This window comes from Setaria viridis, chromosome 1, assembly GCF_005286985.2.
Source record: "Setaria viridis chromosome 1, Setaria_viridis_v4.0, whole genome shotgun sequence".
Taxonomy (NCBI): Eukaryota; Viridiplantae; Streptophyta; class Magnoliopsida; order Poales; family Poaceae; genus Setaria; species Setaria viridis.
The window spans coordinates 38,668,136-38,693,545 of record NC_048263.2 but is presented as its reverse complement, the minus strand read 5'-3'; the positions used below and the strand labels follow the sequence as shown (position 1 = coordinate 38,693,545).

General features: G+C 48.8%; 2 protein-coding genes across 4 annotated transcripts; one reads left to right on the top strand and one right to left on the bottom strand.

Annotated features, from left to right (window-relative positions):
* Positions 1-1,454: 1,454 nt before the first annotated feature.
* On the bottom strand, positions 1,455-3,782 carry LOC117839667 (1-aminocyclopropane-1-carboxylate oxidase 1). The gene is made up of 3 exons (XM_034720064.2): positions 3,550-3,782; positions 3,004-3,233; positions 1,455-2,358 (listed from the first exon to the last, which is right to left on the bottom strand). The coding sequence occupies exons 1-3, from the start codon at positions 3,670-3,672 to the stop codon at positions 1,761-1,763; spliced, it is 951 nt and encodes a 316-aa protein (XP_034575955.1). The 5' UTR covers positions 3,673-3,782; the 3' UTR covers positions 1,455-1,760.
* A 5,616-nt stretch (positions 3,783-9,398) lies between these two features.
* Positions 9,399-15,909, top strand: LOC117851952 (lariat debranching enzyme). Of its 3 annotated transcripts, none has more exons than XM_034734032.2 (11): positions 9,399-10,697; positions 11,695-11,865; positions 11,988-12,104; positions 12,173-12,330; positions 12,780-12,901; positions 13,066-13,118; positions 13,775-13,957; positions 14,034-14,152; positions 14,252-14,391; positions 15,131-15,211; positions 15,397-15,909. In XM_034734032.2, exons 2-11 carry the CDS (start codon positions 11,860-11,862, stop codon positions 15,498-15,500), a joined length of 1,083 nt encoding a protein of 360 aa, XP_034589923.1. In that variant the 5' UTR covers positions 9,399-10,697; positions 11,695-11,859; the 3' UTR covers positions 15,501-15,909. The 3 variants fall into 3 exon arrangements, with proteins under 3 accessions (XP_034589923.1, XP_034589791.1, XP_034589999.1); XM_034733900.2 differs by having other exon boundaries at positions 9,401-10,697; positions 13,066-13,259; XM_034734108.2 differs by lacking the exon at positions 9,399-10,697 and adding an exon at positions 11,261-11,382 and having other exon boundaries at positions 13,066-13,259.
* Positions 15,910-25,410: the final 9,501 nt, after the last annotated feature.

Here is a 25,410-nt window from a genome sequence, read left to right as displayed (position 1 = left end):
ATCCTTAAAACTTCTTTAAGCTAACTGTCTAGGTAGTTTGGCGAGCATTTTGGCTACAAAACCGTAGGAACGAGGATTTGCGCCGAGCCGCGTTGGAAAGTCTAAGGTCACAAAGCAACGCTGCTTTTGGCATCTTGTAAGTAAAACCTGCCCGAAATCACCTGCGATCGCTCTAGAAATGGAGAAGTCGTTGATCCCATGAAAAGCGGCGCAACTGCTCAACTGGTATTGGCACGCACGGTAGTGGTCTAGTGGACACTGGACAGGCATGGGAACGGATCCAAACTTCCCCAAATTCTGCCGTCCTCCCCGCACCATTGTACGGCCACCGCGGGCGCATGTTCCCTTAGCCTTTCGACAACCACGGGGCGTACGTGCCGGTAGTGCTCGGCGCCTGGGCGGCCGGGGCTTGGCGCCACATGGGGTGGGAACATGTACATTGGCCACCACCGCCATTAGGCCCCCTCGCCATCACCTGCGGTAGGTGGTGGCGTGGCCTCCGGCCTCTTCCGCCTCCACCTGCGGGCGTGAGGCCGCTGCGTCCGAGTCCGACCCTCCGCGTGTGCGGTGTGTGCGCGACTGCCGGCTGGCGCGCATGTGAAGAAGCGGCCAATTGGAGTCGGCACGGCAGGCTGGACCACCACCGGAGGGGAAGCCGAGAAGGGAATATTGGCCCACTGATTTCACCGATCGAGACGAGAGGTATGCCGACGTCATCCGCGGTGATTTCCGTGCCCGCCCCGCACCTGGGTGTTGCGGGTTGGCCGAGCGTGCTGTGCGTGGCTCGTTTTCCTTTTCTTTTCTGGTGCAAGCTTTTTGACTGGCGCGGTGAGCGTTGAGCCCGAGCGGCCGAGCCGGTCGCACACGAACAGAAAACGGACCGAGTTAGATGTGCCGGTTCGCTGTTGGGCCGTGCTTGGACGTACAGGATTGGCACGAAGAAGAATTGGAGCGGGTCCCCTTTGTGGGCTATTGGGCTTAGTATGTGATATGTAGCGCAGATTGAGAGCCCAAAAGCACTTAGGCAAGTCCTCAAGGAGCTAAATTGAGAAGCAATGTTTTACAATTTTTAAACAACAGACGATGCATCGATTAACGATGCATATATTCTTTTGTTATTACAACTTGACCTAAATTGAGAAGCAAACAAAAAAAAAATCAAAGAGTATGTGCCAACACATGACCAAAGTTTCAAATACGTAACGGGTTTCCTTCACCCATTACTGCAAAGATATACGTCATTGTAACCTCCAACCATTAACCTGAAGAACCAGGTCGTTGAAAATATATACTAGGTGCACATATGACTCGCACAATCCATAGGTTGCTACGTGGATGCAATTTGAGAATTTGTAGAGGACGGGGGGCATGTTTATTTAGAGACTAGTGATCTAGTTTCACTCTTTTTTAAGCTTCAATTGATTTGTTCCCGACAAGTGGATCACATAACTCACTGCCTCAAAGATGAAAACTACTTATCGCCAAACATGATGTGGCAGTAACAGTAACAGACCAACTCCTGGTCACGCACACGTTGCTCGTACAAATAGGCACGCTACACACTTTACAGTGCAATACATACGTACATATAGATCCGAGACGCAACTTAAACAATACAATACATTACACCACACCACACCACACCACACCACACCTATAAGCAGGCTATGTACCGTACACGATACACGTGGCCATTGTGTCCAGCTAGCTCTCGCATGCACGCAGCCACCACGCCCATTCTAGCTTTCGGCGTTTCTTGCTCACGCGGTGGCGATGGCGGACTTCATGGCCTCGAACCGTGGCTCCTTGGCCTCGAACTTCTGGCGCACGTACAGGTTCATGTAGTCCTCGAACACGAACCTCGGGTACGCCGCGCGCTCCTCCTCGGCGGCGACGAGCGCGGGCGCCGGGAAGATGACGGCGTCGGCGCCGGGGTTGTAGAAGGAGGCGATGGACATGCGGTTGCCGTCGGGGCGCGTGAGCACGCGGTGCGTCACGCTCTTGTACCGCCCGTTGGTGATCACCTCCAGCTGGTCGCCGATGTTGACGACGATGGCGTAGCGCATCGGCGGCACGTCCACCCACTCCCCGTCCTTGAGCAGCTGCAGGCCGCTCACCTGGTCGTCCTGGAACAGCAGGATGATGCCGCCGGCGTCGGTGTGCGCGCGGAGGCCGTCGACGAGGTCCGGGCGCGGGCACGGCGGGTACGCGCTCACCTTGGTGCCGAACGTTGGGCCGTTGGACCCCGCGAAGGCCTGCTTCAGGTACCCTTTCTCCAGGCCCAGGTTCTCGCACAGCAGGTCCAGCAGCTTCTCCGACAGCTTCTGTATCTCCGATGCGAATTGCTTCATCACTTGCCTGCAGCGACACGGAAGGCTTTTCTTTTAATCACAGGAACATTCCAGCAGATAAAAGCGCGTCCATCTCACTGTCACTTGCTAAAGAGTGATTCGACTTGTGATGGACTAACACACCATTCTGATGCGCACTGTCAAGCAATGAAATGGTCGGCAGGATAGAACTCTAGCGTGTCGTCAGGCAAAATTATACACACACGCACGCACACTATAAAACTTACTTTTCTAGGAAAAAAAACCTTTTGATATAACTCTGTACGAGCATTTGAAACATTATTTAATTTGCTAATAGGAGCAGGTCATGCCAGGTAGTATAGCTTTTTCTGAGATGCGTACAAAGCGTCTGATTGGGCCTAGCACACAATAGGTGGCTTCGTCAGCCTCTATTTGTAGGCTTGCATCAAAGCCATTAAACAAGTTCAACTTGGTAGACCAAAGACATTCAAGTTGAGAATCTCCCAATTAAAAAATTGATTATCCCCAAGGTTTTGCGACCAGAGTCAAAAGCTGGTGACATGGCGCTTCAACTTTTATTCAGAAGCCAACAGAAGGTTTATCAACGACCGAGTGGATTGTAACCAACTAATAATATGATACTCCTACGAATAACGTCGTTGATGACGCGCACTTGTCTGTTTGAACACACCTGTAGTGGTCGTCGAGGTCGGGGAGGTCGGCGAGGTTGGAGGCGGGGAGGTGGCGGACGAAGAAGGTGCTCTCCCAGTCCACGTCCTTGACGTCGGCGCCCTTCTCGCCGGCCTCCAGCGTCCGCGCCGCGAACTCCTGGAACTTGGGCTCCCGGCAGCTGGTGTAGTGCGCCTTGTTCAGACGCTCCACCTCGTCCATCAGCTCGTGGGAGATGCCATGGTTCAGCAGCTGCATGTTAGAAAAAAAAAGAACATGATGAGATGAAATGATATATCATCGCTCGGCATGAGAACTGATGCTCCAATCAACCGGGAGACGCAATAGAAATCAATTATGGTCGACCGGTTGATGCAGAGAATAAGAATCTGTTCGAGACTAGTACTATTTGTTAGGTAAAGGCAGAATGCTTAAAGAAACCCACGGCGCTAGAGACAGACTGACAGAATGTTGAAGACGCGATAAACAGCATATGAACTCTTCATGTTAGCATCAAATTATTCATAAGGTTTTATGGTTTGGTTATGTATGTGGTTGCGAGTGGCACCTCGAAGAAGCCCCAGTTCTCGCAGGCGTCGTTGAGGACCGCCATGGTCGCGGGCTTCTCCTTGGTCTGGAGCTTCTCCATGTTGATCACCGGGAACGAGAGCGTGGTGCCTGTAGCTGCCATCTCTCTTGCTCGCCTTCGATCTTTTTCCCTCTCTCTCTCTCTCACTCACTCTCTCGTGCTCTCTCTGGGTGTTGCTCAGTAAGCTGATGAGTATGTGTGCAGACCGAGGCGGTGAGTGGTGCCCAATTTATAGGCGCAAGAGTGAAGGCAGCGCTGAGCTAGAATGCTAGATTACCAGAATGACCTTGGGAGGTACTCCTACTACATGTTTAATTCGGTCAAATGGATTAGGAAACAAAGTGTACGTGGTGCGCAAAATAAAGCAGTGTGGATGTTCACCGGCAATGAGGCTTCCTGATGCAGACAAGTCCTCTTCGATCAGAGCACTGCTAGTCTGCAACTGACCCAGCTAATGCCTGATATGATGCAGAAGTAGTAGTATAATATTATATTACCACTACATATGCTGCTATTCTATTACCTAACCTCGCTAGTATTACAGATTGATGATGGGGTCAAGGTATATATATTAGGAAATTTGGCAACTACACCTGGCTGGACTTTCAAGCCAAATTCAGTATGAACTAATTTGGACGTCAGTTCAGCTACAAACCAAATTTAGGCATGTTGGGATTTAAGTCATTGATAATGGTCAATGATGTAATGGCTCCTCCATTTATATAAGTCAAAGTTTAACACTTTAATCCTAAAAAGCATGGTACGCATGTACATAGTCTGATAGTCACTGGTGGGTTAAATGCAAATTAGCCAACAATTTTTTCTTCGAAATCAACAGGTTCACTCTCCATCGATTTACTGGAACCAGTATATACACATATGATGAGTGTTGGAAAACTGACAACTGTGCTCTTGGAGCTCAATACTTCCATAGGCGCATCTGCTGGAACCAACTAGAACAATTCCATCTGCTGAGTTTATCCTGGACCCGACATTGCAGCTGGACCACCCCAAATCTGGTCGATCTGCAGAGTGTATCGTCATCTCTGATCGGCGTGTCCCTTGTTCCTGATCGCTCCGTTGCCCATCACCAGTAGGGGCCGGATTAGACACGGCCGCGTCGCTCCGATCTATGCAATCTTTCAAATGATTCAGTTTCTCTCTGACCTATTAATCGTCCTCGCGATCGACGAATGGGCGAGCCTTTTACCTTTAGTCCTTTACCCTGTCGCGCCAATTTCGGCGTTGCCGAAACTTTGTAGCTGCGGAAAGCAAACAAAAAGCATGGCAGAAGCTTTGTAAATCGGCTCGGTTTACTTTCAAAAAAAAAAGACTAGATAATCGACGTAAACTGCAAAAGCATAAAAGCGTCAAATCATTGTTGTACCTGCATTTGATTACATGAGGCCTACGATGCATACTGAGGCCACCTTTTTAGCTGGGCGGCACGATCGCCGGGGACAAGCTTAGTGGCCACTAAACTCAATATAGTCCTCGTACAAGATACGTGCCAGAATATATCATCCAAGTTGCACAGCCTTCTCTCTGGAATCCGAGCGAATAATGCAGCAGATGCTGCTACACAGGATGCCTGTGCTGCATAGGCCCTACTACGGCCACCTCAACCTACTCGGCTGCTCGACACACATGCGCAGGTGCGTGCATCGCTCCCACTACTGTTGAGGTGTCGCGGGCCATGGACGATCACCCACCGGCGATTCGACGAAGCCATGTTCCCACGGCGATCGAGCTGGCGGGGCGGCAGCGGCTGATTGCTCGCCGTCGGGTCAAATCGGAGCCGTGCCTTTCGCATGGACACCCCGGCGGATGGATCGGCGTCGTCCTCGCCGTCTCCTTTGTCACGGAAGCAGCAGCTGCTACAGCGTAGTGCCTTTTGCTTTGACAAGCCCGCGGCGACGCAACATGCACGTCGCGCTAGCTTGCGGCCACCGCCGGGCCACCCACGGGGGGCCACGGGTGCGGCGCGAGCGAGCTGGCGCGGCATGGCGGAAGGTGGGCTCCCGCGCGCCGCGCGTGTCGATCTCGACCACCTCCGATTCGCCACCATCGGCCGTCGCCATAAAAACGACACGGTGCCAGCCGAGACCAAGATTTGGTTACGCGACAGCCCCCCCGCGCAACTAGTCGCTTGTGCCGTTGCGTCGGCGCCGGCGTCACGATGAATTCACAAGAATTATGGCGTTTACATTTGCGTTGCGTTTGGATTTGGATTCGGCGTCGGGGGTTTTTTTTTTTTATGTAGTCTGGGACGATATGGTTATAGCCGATCGAGCTACCTCGCCGGCGGGGGCTTTTGCTTCCGGACCACGAGGCGACGCGAACGCGCGCGTGCGCGCACTCGCGCACGTACGGCCAGCCGGCCAGCCGGGTTCTCCGGCAAAAGGCATAGGAAAGCCTAACCGGCCTTCGGCTAGACTCAATGCACAATTTTATTATCCTATTACCTAGACTACAAATTAGGTAACTGTGCCTAATATGTTTGATGGGATGAAACTTTTCTCTCATTTAATTTCATGAAACTATGTCCCCTCTCTCCTCGTAAAGATTTTGCCAAATCAGCAAATTGTTGATGTGACATAGAAATTAATGTTGATAAAACTCTCTATAAAACTTCACTAAGACTAGTCTTCTAATCTAAGCATCGGTCGAGTATTTTATGATCCTAATCGTTCAGATAGAAATATTCTATCGGCCGTTGGCCTCTCGAATCCACTTGGAACGCGGACGTGACGTGATTCCTCGCGCGTGCTCCAACTGCAGTAAAAAGGGAAGGGAGAGACCTGTAGTGAATTTGTTATTGCCGTACACATATTATATTGCCGGTCGAGTGCCCAGGTCAAGATTCAGATCACGGGCGCGCCCGGGAAGTCAAGGCAGCCCACGCTTGCAGCGGCCTCGAATAATTGGGACACTTATTAGTCGAGCGGAAAAGGATCGAGCGGCCGACGACGACGCGCTGGCACGCCCAGCCCCCGGCCGGCGACCCGTCGCGTGCGGTGCACTGTGTCGCTGAGGGAGAGACGACGTGCGAGAGGGTTCGGGAAGACGGGAACACCAAGCGCCGTCGCCGTTCGCCGACAGCGATCACGTACGTGCAGATAAGAACGATTTAAAGATTTAACCCGGCCGTACGTAGCGACAGCAGCTTGGCCGACGCCGATCGTTCGTTCATACGGGTATGATCGGCGACGGCGAGTGAACCGCGACGCCGACGCGACAGTGTTTTGCTTTCACGGCGGCACGCTGCTGCCTTGCGGAGTGTTCTTGACGATGCCACGATCACGATGGCATTGGCGCTATGTGCATTGACACGCCCTGCGGCCTGGGCGCCTAGCTATGGGGGTGTTGGCAACGTGGCATGGGGCAGTAGAAAAGTCAGTGCTGTGCTGTCGGCAATGTGTGGCGCTGGCACTGCTCCGTGAGCTTGGGCCTGCTTCATGGTGGACTTGTTAAGCTGTGGACGTTGTCAGATTGTCGACGTTGCTGTTCTCTGTACTATACCTACAAACTGCAAGTGGACGCCTTTTTCAGAGAAGAAAAAAGTTACACAACACAAATTGACGGCTGATGAGAGTAGTACATCCATGACAAATTGTCAATGCCGTGTTTTTCACTAGGGCGTAGACTCGATCTAGACTCTGACGTGCAATTCGGCACTGTCCGTACAGTCGTACATGCAGTCACGCGCACTGAAGCCCACGCCTCGTCACCTCGATCGAGCTGTGTTCAAGTTCAACTTGAGCTCCAGCTCCAGAAAACTGGCAAAGAATCTCTCGTGCGAGAATACGAACGAGAGTGCGGTGATCGATCGCGCAGAGGTAGTGCTCTTTACAGTCAGATTGGACCAGAATGTGATCGAGATCTAGTATCACTGTACAGTACCCGCCTTATGTTGCATGCTACAGCATGAACACGTGATGAGTTTATTCAGATTGCAATCCCCGGACAAACATGCTTTCCGGCGGCTACCTTTGGGAAGAACATTTGCAGCAGCAGCAGCAGACAGGGGAATCCAATCCAATCCAATCCATCCAATCCTACAAATGTTCTCCCAAGATCGCACAACCTTAATCGGGCATCGTAAGCAAAGCAGGAATTTTCCAGCCTCTTTCCGGGGTAGATCGAGCGCGCTAGCTGCTTTACAAAAAGCAAGATTTTACACAGTACAGTGTGGAAGGTTAGCTGGGGTTATGCTGGGATTCCCTTTGGATAAACACTGTGCTCTTCTTTTTCGGTGAAGATGTTGGGCAGCTTCGTCGCCTGTTTCTGTTGGTGCAAGAATATTTCGTTCTGGTGTTGTGTATAGCGGTTGCCACCCTTGGAGGAGACGCAACCTTGGCACGTATAATTGGTTCGGTTGCATTTGCATATGTGCTCCTGCGAACCTCAACCAAGAATTCCAGATGGGGGAGAAAGAAAGGCGAAGGCGAGCACTCGATGTGGACAGGTAGATTTTGGGAATCAAGTTCACTAGCCCATGAAGTTATCCTTCTTTACGTTTGCACTATTGCACTGAACTAATAGGATGTGCTTAGTTGATGGCGACAGGGAACACAAGCTTTAGTGCAGCTTTTTTACCACTTTATATTATGCACGATTAAGAAATCTTCAGCATTTCCTGCGAGTGGGCGACTTTCCAACCCTGACGAACTTGGTGACGACCTCAAATAATCAGAATCTGAACTCGTGTCAACAGCAGGTTAGCGGATAACACCTATACACTGAGACGTAACAAGATAGCCAATCTTATCATAATCAGCCTGTTACTACATCTTAGTGGCCAGGTATGAAGTGGAATGAACTTTAATCTGTTGTGTTTATCCTCCCGGAAAGCTGGAGAAGACGACTGAAGAACAACTCTACTCGTAGTAGTAGGACTCATTTAGGAGTAGGAGAGAGAGATGATGAGATGATGGCGAATCTGCGGCCCATGCGTGTTTACGTGCCGTAGGCCCGGTCCGCACGAGGGCTCTGAAAACGAGGTGGCTGCTCACCAATCATGTCACGTACCAGCTACCAACCAAACCCCCAATCGCCAATCGAGCAGCCGTTCTTCACTCTGCAGTGCACATGTAGAGGGCATGGCATGGGCCGCATGGCAGCCATGCATGGCTCGCGTCGCGAGATATCCAAGTATGCATGATGGGAGCACCGGCCGGCACGGAATTATCCGCGTACGGAGCGTACAGCCGTGTGGCAGTGCATCGTCTTGTTGTCACGACGAGGCCTTGTTTAGTTGCCAAAATTGGGAGTGTCAAAATTACTGTGCCGGCACTGTAGCACACTGTAGCGTTTCGTTTGTATTTGTAAATTATTGTCCAAACATTGACTAATTAGGCTCAAAAGATTCGTCTCGCAAAGTACAACAAAACTGTGCAATTAGTTTTTAATTTCATATATATTTAGTACTCCATGCATGTACCGCAAGTTTGATGTGATGGGGAATCTTCTTTTTGCATAGTGCCAAAGTTGGAAGTTGGGGGTGAAGTAAACAAGGGCAAAAGTCTGTGATGTCTGTGGGTAGAGATGACATGTAAGGTACGCTAGGCGCTGAAAGAAATACAATTTGGTTAGGAGGTCTACCAGCAAGTGTCATTTGGCCCGCGGACCGTGGGCCGGCCCATGGCACGGGCGGCACGGCCTGTTTAGGCCTGCCAGGCCTGCCTCAGCCCGGTGAAAGGCTGGCTGGCGCCGGCCCATCTCCCCCGAAACCCTACCCTGCACCCGCTGCGGTTCGTCTTCTCCGGCTCCGGGGTCCGGCTGCGCAGGTAATCCTCCTCTTGTTCCTCTTCTCGTTCCTCTTCTTCTTATCCTCCTCTCGTTCCTCCTCTTCTCACTTGTCGCTCCTCTGGCAGGTCTCCTATGGGGGCCGCGCGTTGTTGAGGAACGGAGCCGCCGAGCCGACGACGTCAACGACGGAGGGCTCGAGGGTGTGGTCTGGGTGTGCTCGATCCTGTCTTGATCTGTGGCTTGTGCTCTGATTAATACTAGTACCACTTGATCTATGTCTTGTGCTCTGTAAGATTGATCTATGTTTTGTGCTCTGAGCCTCTGATTAATACTACTACTTGTGATTGATCTATTTCTTGTGCTCTGATTAAGGCTACTACTACTACTACTTGATCTTGTGATTGACCTATTTCTTGTGCTCCGATTAATGCTACTACTACTACTTGATCTATGTCTTGTGCTCTGATTAATACTACTACTTGTGATTGATCTATTTCTTGTGCTATGTAAGATTGATCTATGTGTTGCGCTCTGATTAGTTCTTGTACTACTACTTGATCTATGTCTTGTGCTCTGTAATATTGATCTATGTCTTGTACTTCTGATTAATACTTATGTTACTGTTATCTTGTGATTAGTACTTGTGGACTTCTTGTTATCTTCTGTAAACTACTACTACTTGTGATTAATATTTGATGTCTTCTGATTATAGTCTTAGATTATGGTTCTTAAACTCTGAATCTAGCCCACTGATTTCCCCACAAAAACCTCGGGACACCACCTGCTGGCCGCTGCCCCACCCACCGTATCCCAAGTGGATCACCCCTGATCCTTGTGTTCCTGCATGCCTGCATCAATCGCCTGACACCCTCCCACCCGGAATCGGCAACTCGTTACCGCCACGGTGCCACCGATCCGAGTACAATTCCGTGTTCGTTTTGCAGGCATCTTCGATTGAAAAGCTAGCAAGAGAGCAAGCAGGCGATCGACGGCCCCGATGCTGTTCCTGAGCTACCACCAGCTCCACCAGCCGGCAGCGGAGGTGACGCCGTGCAAGGAGGCGGCTGCGGGCGGCTTCCGGATCAGCCTGAGCAGTGTTCTCTCAATCCCGATGTTTGAGCGGCGGCGGGAGGCTGCAGCACCGGCGGTGCGGGCGGAGGGGAAGACAGTGCACGAGCGCGACGCCAGCGAGGACATCAAGTGGTCGTCGGAAAATAAGGAGCTGGAAGAGAAGTTCGAGGAGGCGCTGCTGGTCTTCGTGAACGATCGAAGCGGAGACGCGTGCATGCCGCCGAGTCGAAGCGAGGGATTGCGTGCGGATTGCTTCGTTCTCCTTTGGTTCTCGAGCTAGTAATATACTCCCTCCGTTTCAAATTGTAAGTCATTCCAACTTTCTTGGAGGGTCAAATCATCTTAAGTTTGACTAAATTTATACAATAAACTACGAACATTTATGATACCAAATAAGCACCATTAGATTCTTCACTAAATATATTTTCATAGTATTTGGTGCTATAAATCTTCTTAATCCTCTCTATAATTTTGGTCAAACATAAAATAGTTTGACTCTCCAAGAAAGTTGGAATGATCTACAATTTGGAACGGAGGGAGTAGATAAATTAATTAATATGCTAGCTAGCTAACTACTACTCCATCTTTGTTTTGAATTCGATCTGTGCATATCCTTCATGTAAAATAATCTTGTTGCGTAGCCTTTTCGTTATGCTGGAGTTATTTTCTTGAGATTTACGTGCGCTCGTAGTCGCCTTCGCGATCATTTTTGGCTGCTTAGGCTATGGGTCAACTCGTTGACACTTTGACTGTACTCGAGTTGCAGCGCCGAGTTTGTCGAAATCGGTGGTAGGTCGCACTGGAATGAGCTAGGGCACATTTGGTTCCTTCACCGACTATTATGTTACCTCACTGAGCAAGGATAGAGGATCAGCGCAGAGGTTTGGTTTCTTTGCTTGGGCGGTGTTCTGTGGGCGAGTTTTAACTTGCTTCCGTGGGAGAGTAAAATTGGCTCGCCCAGGCGAGCTCGTCGTTGCTCGTGCCGTTGAGGTAAGGCGGGGCGAGGCAAGCAGAGTTTAGAACCAAAGTTTCTTAGTGTCTAATCTCTTTTTTCGAAATAAAACTGTTAATACCTCATCGGACGCACGTAATCACCGGAAAACCAACATCAGCACATCAGGTAGGAAGCAATTGCGATGAAAATCCCTCCATGATTAGTTGGCACGTCAATGTCCGAGCAGAATACTTATAGTTGACTTGTCAACCTGTTTTTTTACAGCTCTGGGCCTAATCTCCTCTAGACACTAGTTCTGAATCCAACTTACACTTCTGGACTGAGGCCCATATCAATCCGAACTACAGGTCTACCGCGGGGACCATAAAACAATCCCCAAAAGCTCCGTCTCGCGGGCTCGCGCGACTTCTACCCCACGACTCCCGCCGGGTCCTTCTCTCCCGGCCACTCTCCCCTCCGGCGCTCCATCCGCTGCTCGCCGGCGTTCTTCAGCCAGCTCCAGCCCGCTCGCCATGAAGGTAAGCGAACGCTACACTTCCCGTATCACTTGACCCCTCGCTCGCGTACTCTTGCTGCACCGTCCACTCCGGGTTCGGGGCTAGGTGTTCGACGCAATGCCTCACCGGGCGCTCCCGTGCAGATCGCGGTGGAGGGTTGCATGCATGGGGAGCTGGACATCGTCTACGACACGTTACGGAAGCTCGAGGAGGCCGAGGGGATCAAGATTGACCTCCTCCTTTGCTGCGGAGATTTCCAGGTTTGGTAGTAGTTCTCTAGATGTTAATTCATCTCATATCATGACATTGCATTTTTTTCCTTCCGCAGGCCGTTAGGAATACAGATGATTTACGGTGTGTTAACGTCCCACTAAAGTATCGTAACATGAACTCATTTTGGAAGTACTACTCAGGGCAAGCAGTTGCTCCTTACCCAACCATCTTTATCGGTGGAAATCATGAAGCATCCAATTATCTGTGGGAATTGTGAGTCTTTGTCATTTTTATAATTTGTGGTTTCCCTTTGCATGTAGGAGTGGATCTTTGTTAACATATCTTCATCTTCATTTGCAAATAACTAGAATTGCCTCAAGTGGGCTGAATTTAGTATTGCGAACATTTTTGTAGCATAACTCAAGTATTGGAGTGACTATTGTGGAACTATGGTATTCAGTAGCCACCTCTATAGTCGTTCCCCCGTGCGCCTGTAGTCAGTGTATGGACCACATTAAAACACTGGCATGTTAAGGAATTGAACCCACTCTTGGTTGCTATTACTATTAGACTAGGCTCTCTTTTGCTTCTAACTGACAATTAATGTAGAAATTAATAACAAGGAGATCGATGGTACATTTGTTCCATACTGCACCTTGGTTTGATGTGTTTCTTTGCTCATGGTGTAATGCCTGCTATTTTGCGCTGTGCTCTTCTGTTAGGTACTATGGAGGATGGGCAGCACCTAATATATACTTTTTGGGATTTGCTGGTGTTGTTAAGTTTGGAAACATCCGAATTGGTGGACTGTCAGGAATACATAAGCAACACAATTATCACTCAGGCAAGTCTTTTATTTTACATGGGGCACTTTGGATTTGTTATTTTTTAGCCTTTGCATCTAGAAGATAGCATAGAAGGAGAGAAGCCTAATGAAAAATGACCCCAAGTGTAAATTTTGTTATGCATTGAGTTCTCTGAACTTATTGCTAGTTGCTACTGATGCAGGGCACTACGAGAGGCCTCCATACAATGAACAGACTATACGGTCTGTGTACCATGTAAGGCATTATGATGTTCTCAAGCTCATGCATGTGAAGGAGCCACTAGATATATTCTTGTCACATGATTGGCCTCTGGGCATTACTGAGTATGGGAACTGGCAGGAACTCATTAGGGCAAAAAACCACTTTGAAGCTGAGGTAATGTCAACTGGATTAAGACATTGCCTTATGTTCCCTATAACCTATAACTTCATAGCACGCTAGAATACTGCACGATTCATTCTGAGAACCAAAACCCTGTTAGTTCTAGAATATACACTGGTCCTTGCATTTTTTTACAAATAATAAATTTTGCCAAGAGTTACCAGGTGGAACCTAGCCAACTTGTCTGTTGTTTTCTTCAGACTCTTGGGTCTTGACTTCCTTGCTCTTGCTTTGGCACCTCCTTTGGATCCAACTTGTTGTCTCCTTTCACTCAGGGCCTCGAAAATTTAATTTTGTTTTTATTTGGAAAAGCAATAGTAGGATAGACTTCTGTATGTGCATGTACGGTTTCTGCTCATAAGTTTTTTTTATTTGATTTTAGTATGTTTTTGAGTGAATTCACTTTCTTACAGAGTACATGTTTCACTCTTCCCTAACTCATTCCTATACCGTTTGGAATATTGCTGCATCTGAATATTATACTATTGTCAATATCCATTTATTTTCAGGTTAACAATAGAACGCTAGGCAGCAAACCTGCAGCTGAATTACTGAACAAACTAAAACCACCCTACTGGTTTTCAGCGCATTTACACTGCAGGTTTCCTGCCATCATCCAACATGGAGAGAATGGACCTACGACAAAGTTTCTTGCCCTTGATAAGTGCTTTCGTGGGCGCAATTTTCTGCAGGTGGTTAGGATAGTTTCTCTCTTTAAAAAAAAGTTGTGTTGTATGTTGTCTCTGAAATTGTACCATTCCATTTCAGGTTATAGACATTCCATCCAATCCAGGACCATATGAAATCCACTATGATGAAGAATGGCTTGCAATAACCCGAAGATTCAATAGCGTTTTCCCCTTAACTCGAAGGCGATTTACCATGAGGTTGGTGCATATAGTGTCTTTCTTTGTTAGCATATAGTCAGCACTCTAAAAGTTTTTAGCAATTACTAAATGTGGAGTCGTTTAATTCTTTTACTGAAGGGATGAGCAGCTTGACACTCAAGATGACCGACAATGGGTTCGGAGCAAGTTGAACACTAGGGGGTTTAAGCCATTTGATTTTGTCCAGACCGCACCAGCTTTCAATCCTTCCAATCCAGTCTCCAATTCCTCCGTTATAGGTAAGTTTGATATTCACATCTTAACTATGAGTTCTATACAAGATAGCTTCTGTTGCGCTAAAATCGGGCCAACACACGAACGCACTCGAACGTGCAGCGCGTAGAGCCGCTCCTTGTAACCTGATTTGTGATCGATTGGATTCCCTCAATCGGCCGTTGCCCTTTATATTTATAGGGTGGTGAGGTCATGCCCCGTTAAGAATCGAAACCCTAACAAATCCCGTGTCAAAATACAATTCCTAACTCGGACTACACAGACCAAACCGGTTTGACCGCCCTAGCAAACCGGTCCGACCAATTTTCTTAGGTGCAGATCTTCCCGAGGTCATAACTCTCTCATCCGAACTTCAAATTGGACATTCTACATATGCATTTTGATCTACTCGGCAAGAGCTACACAATGGTGAAGTCCAATTTGCATTTTGAGGACTTTGGTCCAACCGGTCTGACCGGTGGGGACACCGGTTCAGAGACCTAATCGCCCAGCTATGCCAATTTTGACCTCGAACAGCTTCTATTGAAAATGTTTATTGAGTCAAACTTTTCAGTCATTTAGTTTGGGCATCATGAATTTCCTATCGAAAGTCGGAATTAGCACAAAATTCATATGTGATTCTAAGCATTTCCAGTTATCTTTCAAACATTTATCGTGTATAATTTTTTGAAACTGTTCGAATCTATATGCTTCTTATCAAACTTCTAGCTTGTGCTTAAAACATTTTTCCTTTCTTTTACACAGGAAGTTGCAGGAATCCGCAAACTGAGTCTTTTCTCCAGCTTCTGGAACTCCCATATCTGCTGGATTCATCTAACTCTGAAGGTGTCCTTTTTTAATGGTTAATATCATTTCTGTTATATTGAGCACTGTATTTCATATTTTGTAAAGGCGAGAAGTAACAAAGTTTTGGCTGTGGCTTTACTGTATTTTCCTCCGTACAAAGTTGATACCGTCACCTATGCTTCGAGCTTCTGATATCTTGTGTTTTTTGAACTTTTGGTCTACAGGGGTTGAAAGAAACGAGTCAAGCTCTCAGCCAGGAAACACGCTTGGTGATGAAGATATAGAACTACCAGATGAAGATGAAGATGCCGCAGACGATGATGAGTGAGACGGAGTAGTTGTAGAAGTTCCATCGCACCATCCAGTTGCAGGTTTTGCCTTGATGGATGGCTTTGTCTCTGTAGAGAGAGGAACTAAAATGTACTTGATTGTAGTGACATAGCTGCTTGTTTATGGGAGAATGTCTGTGGACTCACTGGCTAGGGCTAAGTACAATGCTAACTTTCTTCAGTGTTAAATTGTTGGTGTCCTTAAAACTACGTCCACTAGTCAACAGGTTGTGTTTGGTGGAAATGTTAACCCAAATGACATCTACTAGCAAAATTGAGGTCAACTTCCAAAACCCATCCGGTTTAAACCTGTGTGTGTAACTCCTAGCTCTTTTCTAGAATACTGCTATGTATGAATACTCAATACTTTGGAGCACTTTATATTGCACAAATACTTTTCACGTGGCATTCCCTTTTTTTTTCAAAAATATCTCTATCAACTTTACTTATTTTCATCCACCTTCATACTTGTAGCATCATGATAGGGCAGTTTACGACTGAACGCTGTAATTTTGCGTTTTTTTTTTCAATATTAGGCTGTAGCCAACCTGCAGAAGTCAGTTGCCATTGCTGTTTTCCTTGACCCAAAACGTACATAAAGCAGAAGTAATATGCTTTACCGTTACAGATAATTTTCTTGGATCATGCTATCAAGCTTACAATAACTTTCTCAGATCACAGTATCACATTATGAAAGAAATTCATGGACATCAGTCCCTTGACCATGCCTTGTCCAGAAATTAAGGGTGCGTTTGGTTCTGAGGATGGGACAGGATGGGACAATCCCATTTTTAGGGATGTTTGGTTGGGAGATGAGGGGGATGCCGAAGGGGAATATTCCATCATTATGCGGGGCGCCTCCATCCCTTCGAATCGAGCGGACAGGGGCGTCCCACTTTTGCCCGTCACTCTCTCTGTCTTCTTCCGTTGGGCGAGCTGGAGCGCTGTCATGGGAGCTCCCCCGAGCGCTGGCCGCGAGCGAGTTGGAGCTCCGCCGTGCCACTGGCCATAGAGCAGGAGCTCCGCCGCGAGCTGGTGGTCGTCCGTGGCCAGGTCCACCGCGGGCCGTGCCGCTGGCCGGGGGAGCGAGGTCCGCCACGAGCTGCTCCGCCGGCCACACGAGCAACTCCCCAGCAGGGATGGCCGCGCCTGCTCCCCGACGGGTGTCGGTGTTTTAGACCGGCAACCCGCCTAGGGGGTACCCTAGGTGGTCTTTTATGCGGTAAGGGTCGTCGAGAATGAAGGAATCAATGGTGACGTAAGGAACACGATTTAGACAGGTTCGGGCCGCTAGATCGCGTAATACCCTACGTCCTGTGTGTTGGTTTGTATTGATCTTGGGGATTGATGAATTGGAGTTGTTGTTGTGTGTCCTGGGCTTGGGTGTTGAGGTATGACCTGCCGAGCTAGGTACCCCTGCCCTCCTTTATATACTCCAGGGGGCAGAGTACTAGTCGGATTACAAGGAGGAGTCTTAGTAGGAGTACACGGGACTAGTCCTAGTCGGATTACAGGGGAATCCTTGTAGGAGTCTGACTTCTTCCTTCCTTGCGGGTACTGGGGATGTATCCCCGACAAGCCCCCGAACGCTTCATAGTCTAATGCAGCAGTCTTCGAGTAGTCTTGAGATATTCGCCGAGTAGTCTTGGTGCTCTTCGAGTACTTTGTCAGGCTGAATCTTTCAATGCTTCTCAAAGCTGCCATGAGGTTATGGTGTGCTCAAAGTCTTGATCAACATGATATTGTAGTCTTCATGTATGGAGGGCGGCGAAAGTCGCACTCCATATGGAGTAGCCCCCGAGCCTTAGGTTGAATCGTAGAATCAGGCTGAGGGTCAAAATCTTGAATCTTCCTCTTTCGACTTGAAAAAATCGATTGTTGGGTGTAGCTTATCAGCCCCCGAGCCTTGGATTGATTGAATAATCAACCCGAGGGTCTTGAATCTTCACTCAGGTCATCATTCGAGTAGTCTTGCGGCGTCCAGCCCCCGAGCTTATACGCCAGGTAAGTCGTTTGAGCCACGTCGAGTGGTTTTGTGGCGTCCAGCCCCCGAGCCTGGGAGCTAGCTGAGCCACTGGAGATATTCCGAGTACTGATTGGTGCTTAGCCCCCGAGTTCGGGAACTAGCCTGTGCCGTTGGAGGCATGCTTAGTGGGCGTTGCGACGAGCATCGTCGCCAAAGCTTGACCTGAAAGAAAAAATGCATACATTATGTAGCATATTTGTAGGATTTTGAAATTGCTGAAATTTATTCAGTGATCGGTATGAAAGTTGTGTCATGCTCTTATTCCGGTCATATTCTTCCCGAGTAGTTAGCCTGTTACGCTTAGGCTCTCAGTCTCTGGGTAGCCGTTGCCGCTGCGTGTGTGAGATCGTTCTCGTATACGCGTATGGGCTTAGGTGTGACAGATGCGCCTGAGGCTTTCACGAGTTAAGGCGTGTTCTGCTCGAGAAGAGTAGTGATCTTAAGAGAAGACAAAAGTGAGAGTAGTCGCTGCTGCAACAAGAAAGAGACTGCACGATTGCGAGTCAAGCTCTTGTTTCAATCATACTCTTCCCGAGTAGTTAGCCTGTTACGCTTAGGCTCTCAGTCTCTGGGTAGCCGTTGCCGCTGCGTGTGTGAGATCGGCCTCGTATACGTGTATGGGCTTAGGCGTGACAGATGCGCCTGAGGCTTTCACAAGTTAAGGCGTGTACTACTCGAGAAGAGTAGTGACCTCAAGAGAAGATAAGGAAAATTCGTTGTTGCGATAAAAAGGGAGCGCGGTAGCGCGAAAGAGTTTGCTGCCCTCCGGCGAATAGAGCGCGCGTTGCGCGCAAGAGTTTCCGTCGAGTAGAGCGCGTGTTGCGCGCAAACGGAGAATAAGCCGGAAAATAACTTAGAAAAGTGACTTAGCTTGATTTGTGGATGATTGTTGATGAAGCCGTGACAGTCGTTGATGAAGCCGTAACGGTTGTTGGCGACTAGTCGGAGGCAATTCTGACGAGTTGTCGGTGATGCAAAGTTTGCCCCGACTAATTTTTAGTCGAGACGAGTTGAAGTAGTCCGTCCTCGACTAGCCTTGTAGTCGAGACGAGTAGTGGAAGTAGTCGTTAGTGAGCGTCATGATGTGGTCAAAGTAGTCGTCGGCAAGCCGCTCGTAGTAGTCGGCGAGCGCCGTGACGTACTCGGAGAAGTCGTCGGCGAGCATCAGGACGAAGTACTCGTCAGCATCTTGCCGAGCGAAGTAGTCAAGGAGAGTAGTCGAAGTCGTTGCCGAGCCACCCATAGTAGTCGGCGAGCTCGCAACGTAGTTGAAGTCGTTGACGAGCTGCCCGTAGTCGACGGAGTCGTCGGCAGGCCGACCGTGGTCATTGGCGTGCCCGTGACATAGTCGAGGAAATCATCGGCGAGCCGCCCGTAGTCGTCGGCGGGCTAGTGATGTAGTCGGAGTTTCGAGTTGTTGTCGAACTCAGAGCCGCTGTCAGACTTCGAGTCGGAGTTGGACCCAGAGTCGCCGTCGGACTCCAAGTTGTAGTCGGATCCGGAGTTGCCGTCGGAGTTCGAGTTTGAATCGCGGTGGAACCCGAGGTCGCCGTCGGAGTTGACGATCTGGCGCCGGAACGATCCGGCGCCATCGGCAATGCAGAGCCAGGATCCAAAAACGAAGGTTGCGCCGGCTTCGATGAAGAAGGCGGGCCTGATGATGGTCTTTGCCATTGAGTTCGCGCTGAGAAACTCGACGAGCACCCCTACCTGGCGTGCCAGCTGTCGGTGTTTTAGACCGGCAACCCGCCTAGGGGGTACCCTAGGTGGTCTTTTATGCGGTAAGGGTCGTCGAGAATGAAGGAATCAATGGTGACGTAAGGAACACGATTTAGACAGGTTCGGGCCGCTAGATCGCGTAATACCCTACGTCCTGTGTGTTGGTTTGTATTGATCTTGGGGATTGATGAATTGGAGTTGTTGTTGTGTGTCCTGGGCTTGGGTGTTGAGGTATGACCTGCCGAGCTAGGTACCCCTGCCCTCCTTTATATACTCCAGGGGGCAGAGTACTAGTCGGATTACAAGGAGGAGTCCTAGTAGGAGTACACGGGACTAGTCCTAGTCGGATTACAGGGGAATCCTAGTAGGAGTCTGACTTCTTCCTTCCTTGCGGGTACTGGGGATGTATCCCCGACAACGGGCGGCGGTGCAAGCTCCGGCAGCCGTGCCTGCTCCCCCGACGGGCTGCGGCGTGAGCTCCGGCAGCCACGCGATGACGGTGACACGGAGGAGACCTCCATGGTTGGTGGGGCGAGCTCCGACCCCCAGCAGCCACAAGTGCGAGCGGCCAGCCGGCCAAGCAGTTCCAGGAAGAAGATAAGGACGGCCAAAAAAAAAAGAAAAATGTGCACAGGAAGACATGTGGGGTTCACACAAAACTGTAGTTAACGGTGTCAACAATATCATCCATACCACCACCTCAACCCTATCCAACCAAACACAAGACAGGTTCATCTCATCCCACTTCAACCAAACGTTAAACGGGATCATCCCATCCCATCTCACTTGTCTCCGAACCAAACGCAAGCTAAACCTGCAACAGACTACACGTCTGAAAACACCCTGGCGCCGTTCTACCAGTGTTCTATTGCTTTGCTCATTCCCTCAACGAACGCCATTGCCAACGCCCCCCATTACGCCACGCGCAATCACCTTACTGCAGGATTACCCACTCGGCCTCTCCGGTCTCCTCCAGCAAAAGCTTCCTCTGACCAGGGAGAGCTAGCATGATTGCGCAATTTCTCACGTCCCCAGTCTCACCCACGTCGCTCCCCTCCCCCCCCCCCCCCGGGCGGGTGACCAGGTGACGCCCGCGCCGCCGCCGCCAAACCCCCCACCGCCCCTCGTCCTCACCTCGCCGCTACCGAAGGGGGCCGCCGGAAGCCCGTCCGACCCTCGAGGACGGCGGCGGCGGGGCGGACCATCCGGTTTCGGTTCTCAGGCGCCGGGGCAGGGCGGCACTGAAGGTACGTAAAATGAAATATTCCGTACATGTATTTACATTTCATCCAAATGATAGCTACTGTTTTAACCAATATTCCTTTGGGATCCATCTCTGAAGAGAAGTCGCAGAGTTCAAAGAATATTCCTTTTTCTAGAAAAAAAATTCTCTGAAGGGAAAAAACTTGATCAGAAGAGTTAATTCTGATGACACTTTTCCTACCTTTAACTACATACAGCATTATTGTAACGTTTAACTCTGATTTGCATGGGCTAGTGTGTTGTAAAAGTTAGGCTTCCACGTGATGAGTACACCTCATGCGTGCCTAGTGCATGCCTTTCAAAAATGGTAACTAGTGTTTGGATATATATGCGTGCACGAGAGAGAGAGAGAGCTGGTGCTAGCTGGAGACTTTGATTTGGCATTCTCTCTTTGCCAGAGACTTGGCTCCCTCCATGTATTTCTATGGATCTGTCTCTCTCTGCTACGGGCGTAGGGTTGGGCGAGAAGCTAGGGCACATGCTGCAGTACTTGTCACTAGAGGGCCGGGCCGGTCGGGAAAAGATGACGTTGACGGTGCTGCATTATTGTAACGTTTAACTCTGATTCGCATGCATGGGTAAGTACTACTTTTTAATTGCTAACCTAATTTGCTAAAGTCATGAGCATCAGCCACATCTCTTGGCTATCACTGCTCACCGGACTGCAATGTATTGTAATGGCGCTGTCTGTTACCACAAAAGTCCAAATTGTTGAGAAAATTTAATTTCTTAAAAAAATGCAATTCGGTGTGAGAATAATATAGCAATCTTCTAGTAAACATGACAATGCCGATTACAAGCTTGTTTTTGTTCACATGAATTCTGGTGCAGTATTCTAATGAATTACTACCAGAGGCCACTAAACTGCTCTTTGTAATTAAATATTGAGATTATATATATATATATATATATTATAAATGGTATATATATGGTAGAGTTGTAGGTACACACAGTACAGTTGCTATAATGTCTCTATAGACACAGTAGCTAGTGTGGTAAAAGTTAGGCTTCCACGTGATGAGTAAACACACCTTATGCATGCTGCCTTTCAAAAAAATGGGAGACTAGCTAGTGTTTGCATATACTCGTATGCGTACACGAGACGGAGAGGGGGGACGCTGGTGCTGCCTGCCAACAGGGAAAGGGCAATTTGCCATTCTCTCTTTGCTAGCTACTGGAGACTTGCTCGATCTCTCCATACATTTCTATGGATCTGTCTCTGTCTGCTCTAGGGACGTACGGTTAGGGTTGGGCGAGAAGCTAGGGCACATGCATGCTGCACTACTTGTCACTAGAGGGCCGGGCCGGGAAAAGATGATGTCGACAGTGCGCGAAATCGTACGTAACGCACTTGAGATGGAGCTATCTAGCTACTATATCTTTTGGCGATGAATTATCGATCAAAAAGCATATCATATGGATGAATCAATGATCGACGACCATCGATGGCGCTGCCGCCCTAGCATAATTATATTAGTACTTCCTTTTCCTCCCTCCCTCCCTCCCCCCTCTATCTCTCATAATAATAATAGTAGTAGAAGTAGTATACTACTAGGGAAAACGTCATTAGTATCGGTTGGGAGGGAACGTATCGAGTGCAAACCATCTACCCGTGCAACTTTGAAACTATGAATCAAGGCTACAAGATGCTAATCCAATGAAGTGGTGAGATTATTTTGCAGTTAAACGCCCTGCCACCCGCCGGCCACTTTTGCAAATGCCCCCTGCCCCTTTGCCTCTAACCCGTCCTGCCCATTAGCATCGCGAGTAGGCCGGCGGCGGCCCGTGTGCCCTTGGCGCTCCACCAGCCCGCATGCTCGCCGCCAGCGACCAGTTTCTAGGCAGGTCAACAAGATCCAGCCCGACATGTTGCGTTGCCGGCGGCAAGCCCATCCCAGCGGCGGCGAGGTCCATGGCGCACACGTCATTGCGGCTGCCACTACTGCCAGCTGAGATGGCGATCCAAAGGCCGAGCACAGGAACGTGCTTAACCTCACCGTGGAACGGCAGGACCCAGTCGCCGGCCTTGCTCCACGCGCGCGCCACTGTGTCGAACGCGTAGGTCGCAGCGGCGGCAGACACACATATCATGGCACCGCCACCGACCACCGCGACGGCAGCCTTGTCGTTGGGAGCCCTGTACCTGGGGTCGTGGACAAATGGCGGCAGCGAGAACGTGCACCACCGCTAGCTCCCCACGGGGTAGCAGGCGAGCACGTTGAAGTCATCCACCTCCACCTGTCCCCTCCCGCCACCTGCCTCCGCCCAGCCCCAATGCCCTCCTCCGCCCGCCTCCGACCTCCGCCCACCACTGCTCCCGCCTTCACCCGCCGCCCGCCCCCGCCCGCCCCTGCCACCCACCTCCGCTTGCCGCTCGCTCCTCCACCCGCCCGCCCTCGCCCGCACGTTCGCCCGCCGCCGCTCCCACCACCCCCGCCGCTGCCTCACCTTGCCCGGCCGCCACCTGCCGTCGCCGCCTCACCTCGCCCCGTCGCTGCTCCTCACTACCGGTGAGGGGCGAGCGGAGGTGGGAGGGGAGGGGAGGCGGAGTGCTGAGAGAGAGAGAGAGAGAGCTAAGAGAGAGAGGAGAGGATGAGGGTGCTGAGGTAGAGGAAGGAGAGGATAAGGAGCGGACGGACGGATGGATAAGGGGCCTCCTGCTGCCTTGCTTTTCTCATGGACGGGTGCGGGTGGACAGATGGATTTAGTACAGGGTGGGAAGTCCATCCGGTACTAAAGGGGGTCACAGGGCGCTTCTCGGAAACTATCCATTAGGTCTGGTACTAATGATCATATTAGTACTATGCAAAAATTCAACCGGTACTGAGCCTCGGGATGAATGTTTAGTTTTCTAGTAGTGGTGGTGGTGGTGGTGGTGGTAGTAGTAGTAGTAATATAATGCAACTATATACTCCCTCCGTTCTTAAATATATGACGTCATTAACTTTTTACTCCAACTTTGACCATCAGTATTTATTGAACGAGTTAGTTAACTAAAATAAAATGTGTATCATTATGTCTATTGTCAAATGTGCTTTAAATTTATTTGAAAAAAATATTGGTAGAAAAAATGAATAGTCAAACAAATAAAAAAAGTCACGCATCATATATTATATATTTTAGAAGGGAGGGATCATATATTATATATTTTAGAAGGGAGGGAGTATATGCATGCTGGTAGACCATTGATGTCTGCACAACATGAAAGAAAGCTAAATATCGGTGGAATTAATAAAGCTAGAGAATCATGATCGGCGGGCAGCTTAATCGTGGCTCATATAAATCATACATATATGAGTGTACCTTTAATGTTTGTGCCACGCATACACAAGAGAATTGACAGCTAGCTGTACGTTAATTCGTCCGATGCGATCCTCTAATTAATAACCATGCATTTCCTCTGGTAAGAAAGAAGAAGAGAAAATAAAAGCTGGTAATTAATTAAGCACACATATAGTACTCGATCGATCGGTCAGCGCTAGCTAGCCTACGCCTAGCAGATCGAGATCCCTACCGTCTACTCGATCTCGATCCATCCTGATCAGTGATTTCTTCATCAACTATTGCACACATATATTACTTCCATGCATGAACCAAAAATTACTTTTGAGCAGAACTAAATGTAGATTTCATCATCACACTATTGCACCACCTGATCAGTGATCACTATTTCAATACTCCTCATCAGCGAAAAAAACGACTACTATTTCAATACCATATAGCACCACAAGAGTCCACAAAAGACTACAGACATGGATCGCACAAATAAAAAGACAGTTCAACTTACGTTGAGGGCTGACTCTGATCTCAGTTAAAGTGCATATTAGCGGGAGGGAAAATGCGATCAACACTCTGAAGTATTTGCTGCGCTTTCTCAAGCAAAACTCTTGACTCGATTGTCAGTATCAGTCTCAATGTTAAGGTGTCTGGAGCGCTGCTGCATGCTCCAGAACACTTGATGCGATAACGGTTTCTGCTGATCCACCTCTGTATCCCTTCAACCTCAGAACCTCAAGTTGTAATCTTACACAGTAAATTTGCTTTAGTTTAGCAGATGTATCATCGATGATAACACCTATCTCTTCTTATTCTGATGATTCATCTGCCCTCTGTGCGGCCATAATAAAGAAGGCATTGCTTGACATTAGTACTTTCTGATCCATCAAAGACATATATAACAGAACATCATTTTTTCCATCGAATTGAACCAGATAAAGTTGAATACATACCCATATGATCAGGATTCTTAGGTAGGGACAGGATCTAAGGAAGTTGATCAATGTTCCCCTTTGATTGGCAGATTTATAAGCAACAGCCAGCTCAAGAGTTCTCATATCTGAGAATGCAATGTTTCCCTATATCCAACCAAAAGAAGAAATTACACACAGACTAGTAAAAAGGAGTGGAGAAATGTCAGCACAAGGAAGTTCATGTGTTCTGCATTCGTGGCTCATGACATCACCCCCAAAAGTTCATGTGTTTGTTTTCACACAATTCTATTAAGAGAGATTATCCTAACAAAAAGAGAGTGCAAAAAATATGTTACTTTAGCTATGAACTAAAATATTGCCCACAAGACTGTAAATAAAATCATTTTACGGGTTTTGCGAGGACCCGTAAAAAAATAACCTATTTGCCAGTTCGCGTGTGAATGAACACTCTTGCATACCTTATAATTAGAAGGCAATAAAATTGATGTGTTCTGCATGGAAGCTACTGCCGGTGAACAAAGAAGAATAGTGGAAGAAGGGGTGGATCATGCAAGAAAAATGGCATTGCACTATGTTAAAAAAACAAATGAGAAGCACTACAAAAAAGTCAACAATGATGAAACTTTCCTGATGAAACAAAGTTAATGACAAGGCTGCAGTAATGGCAGGTGCAGGGAGATAAGAATAAGT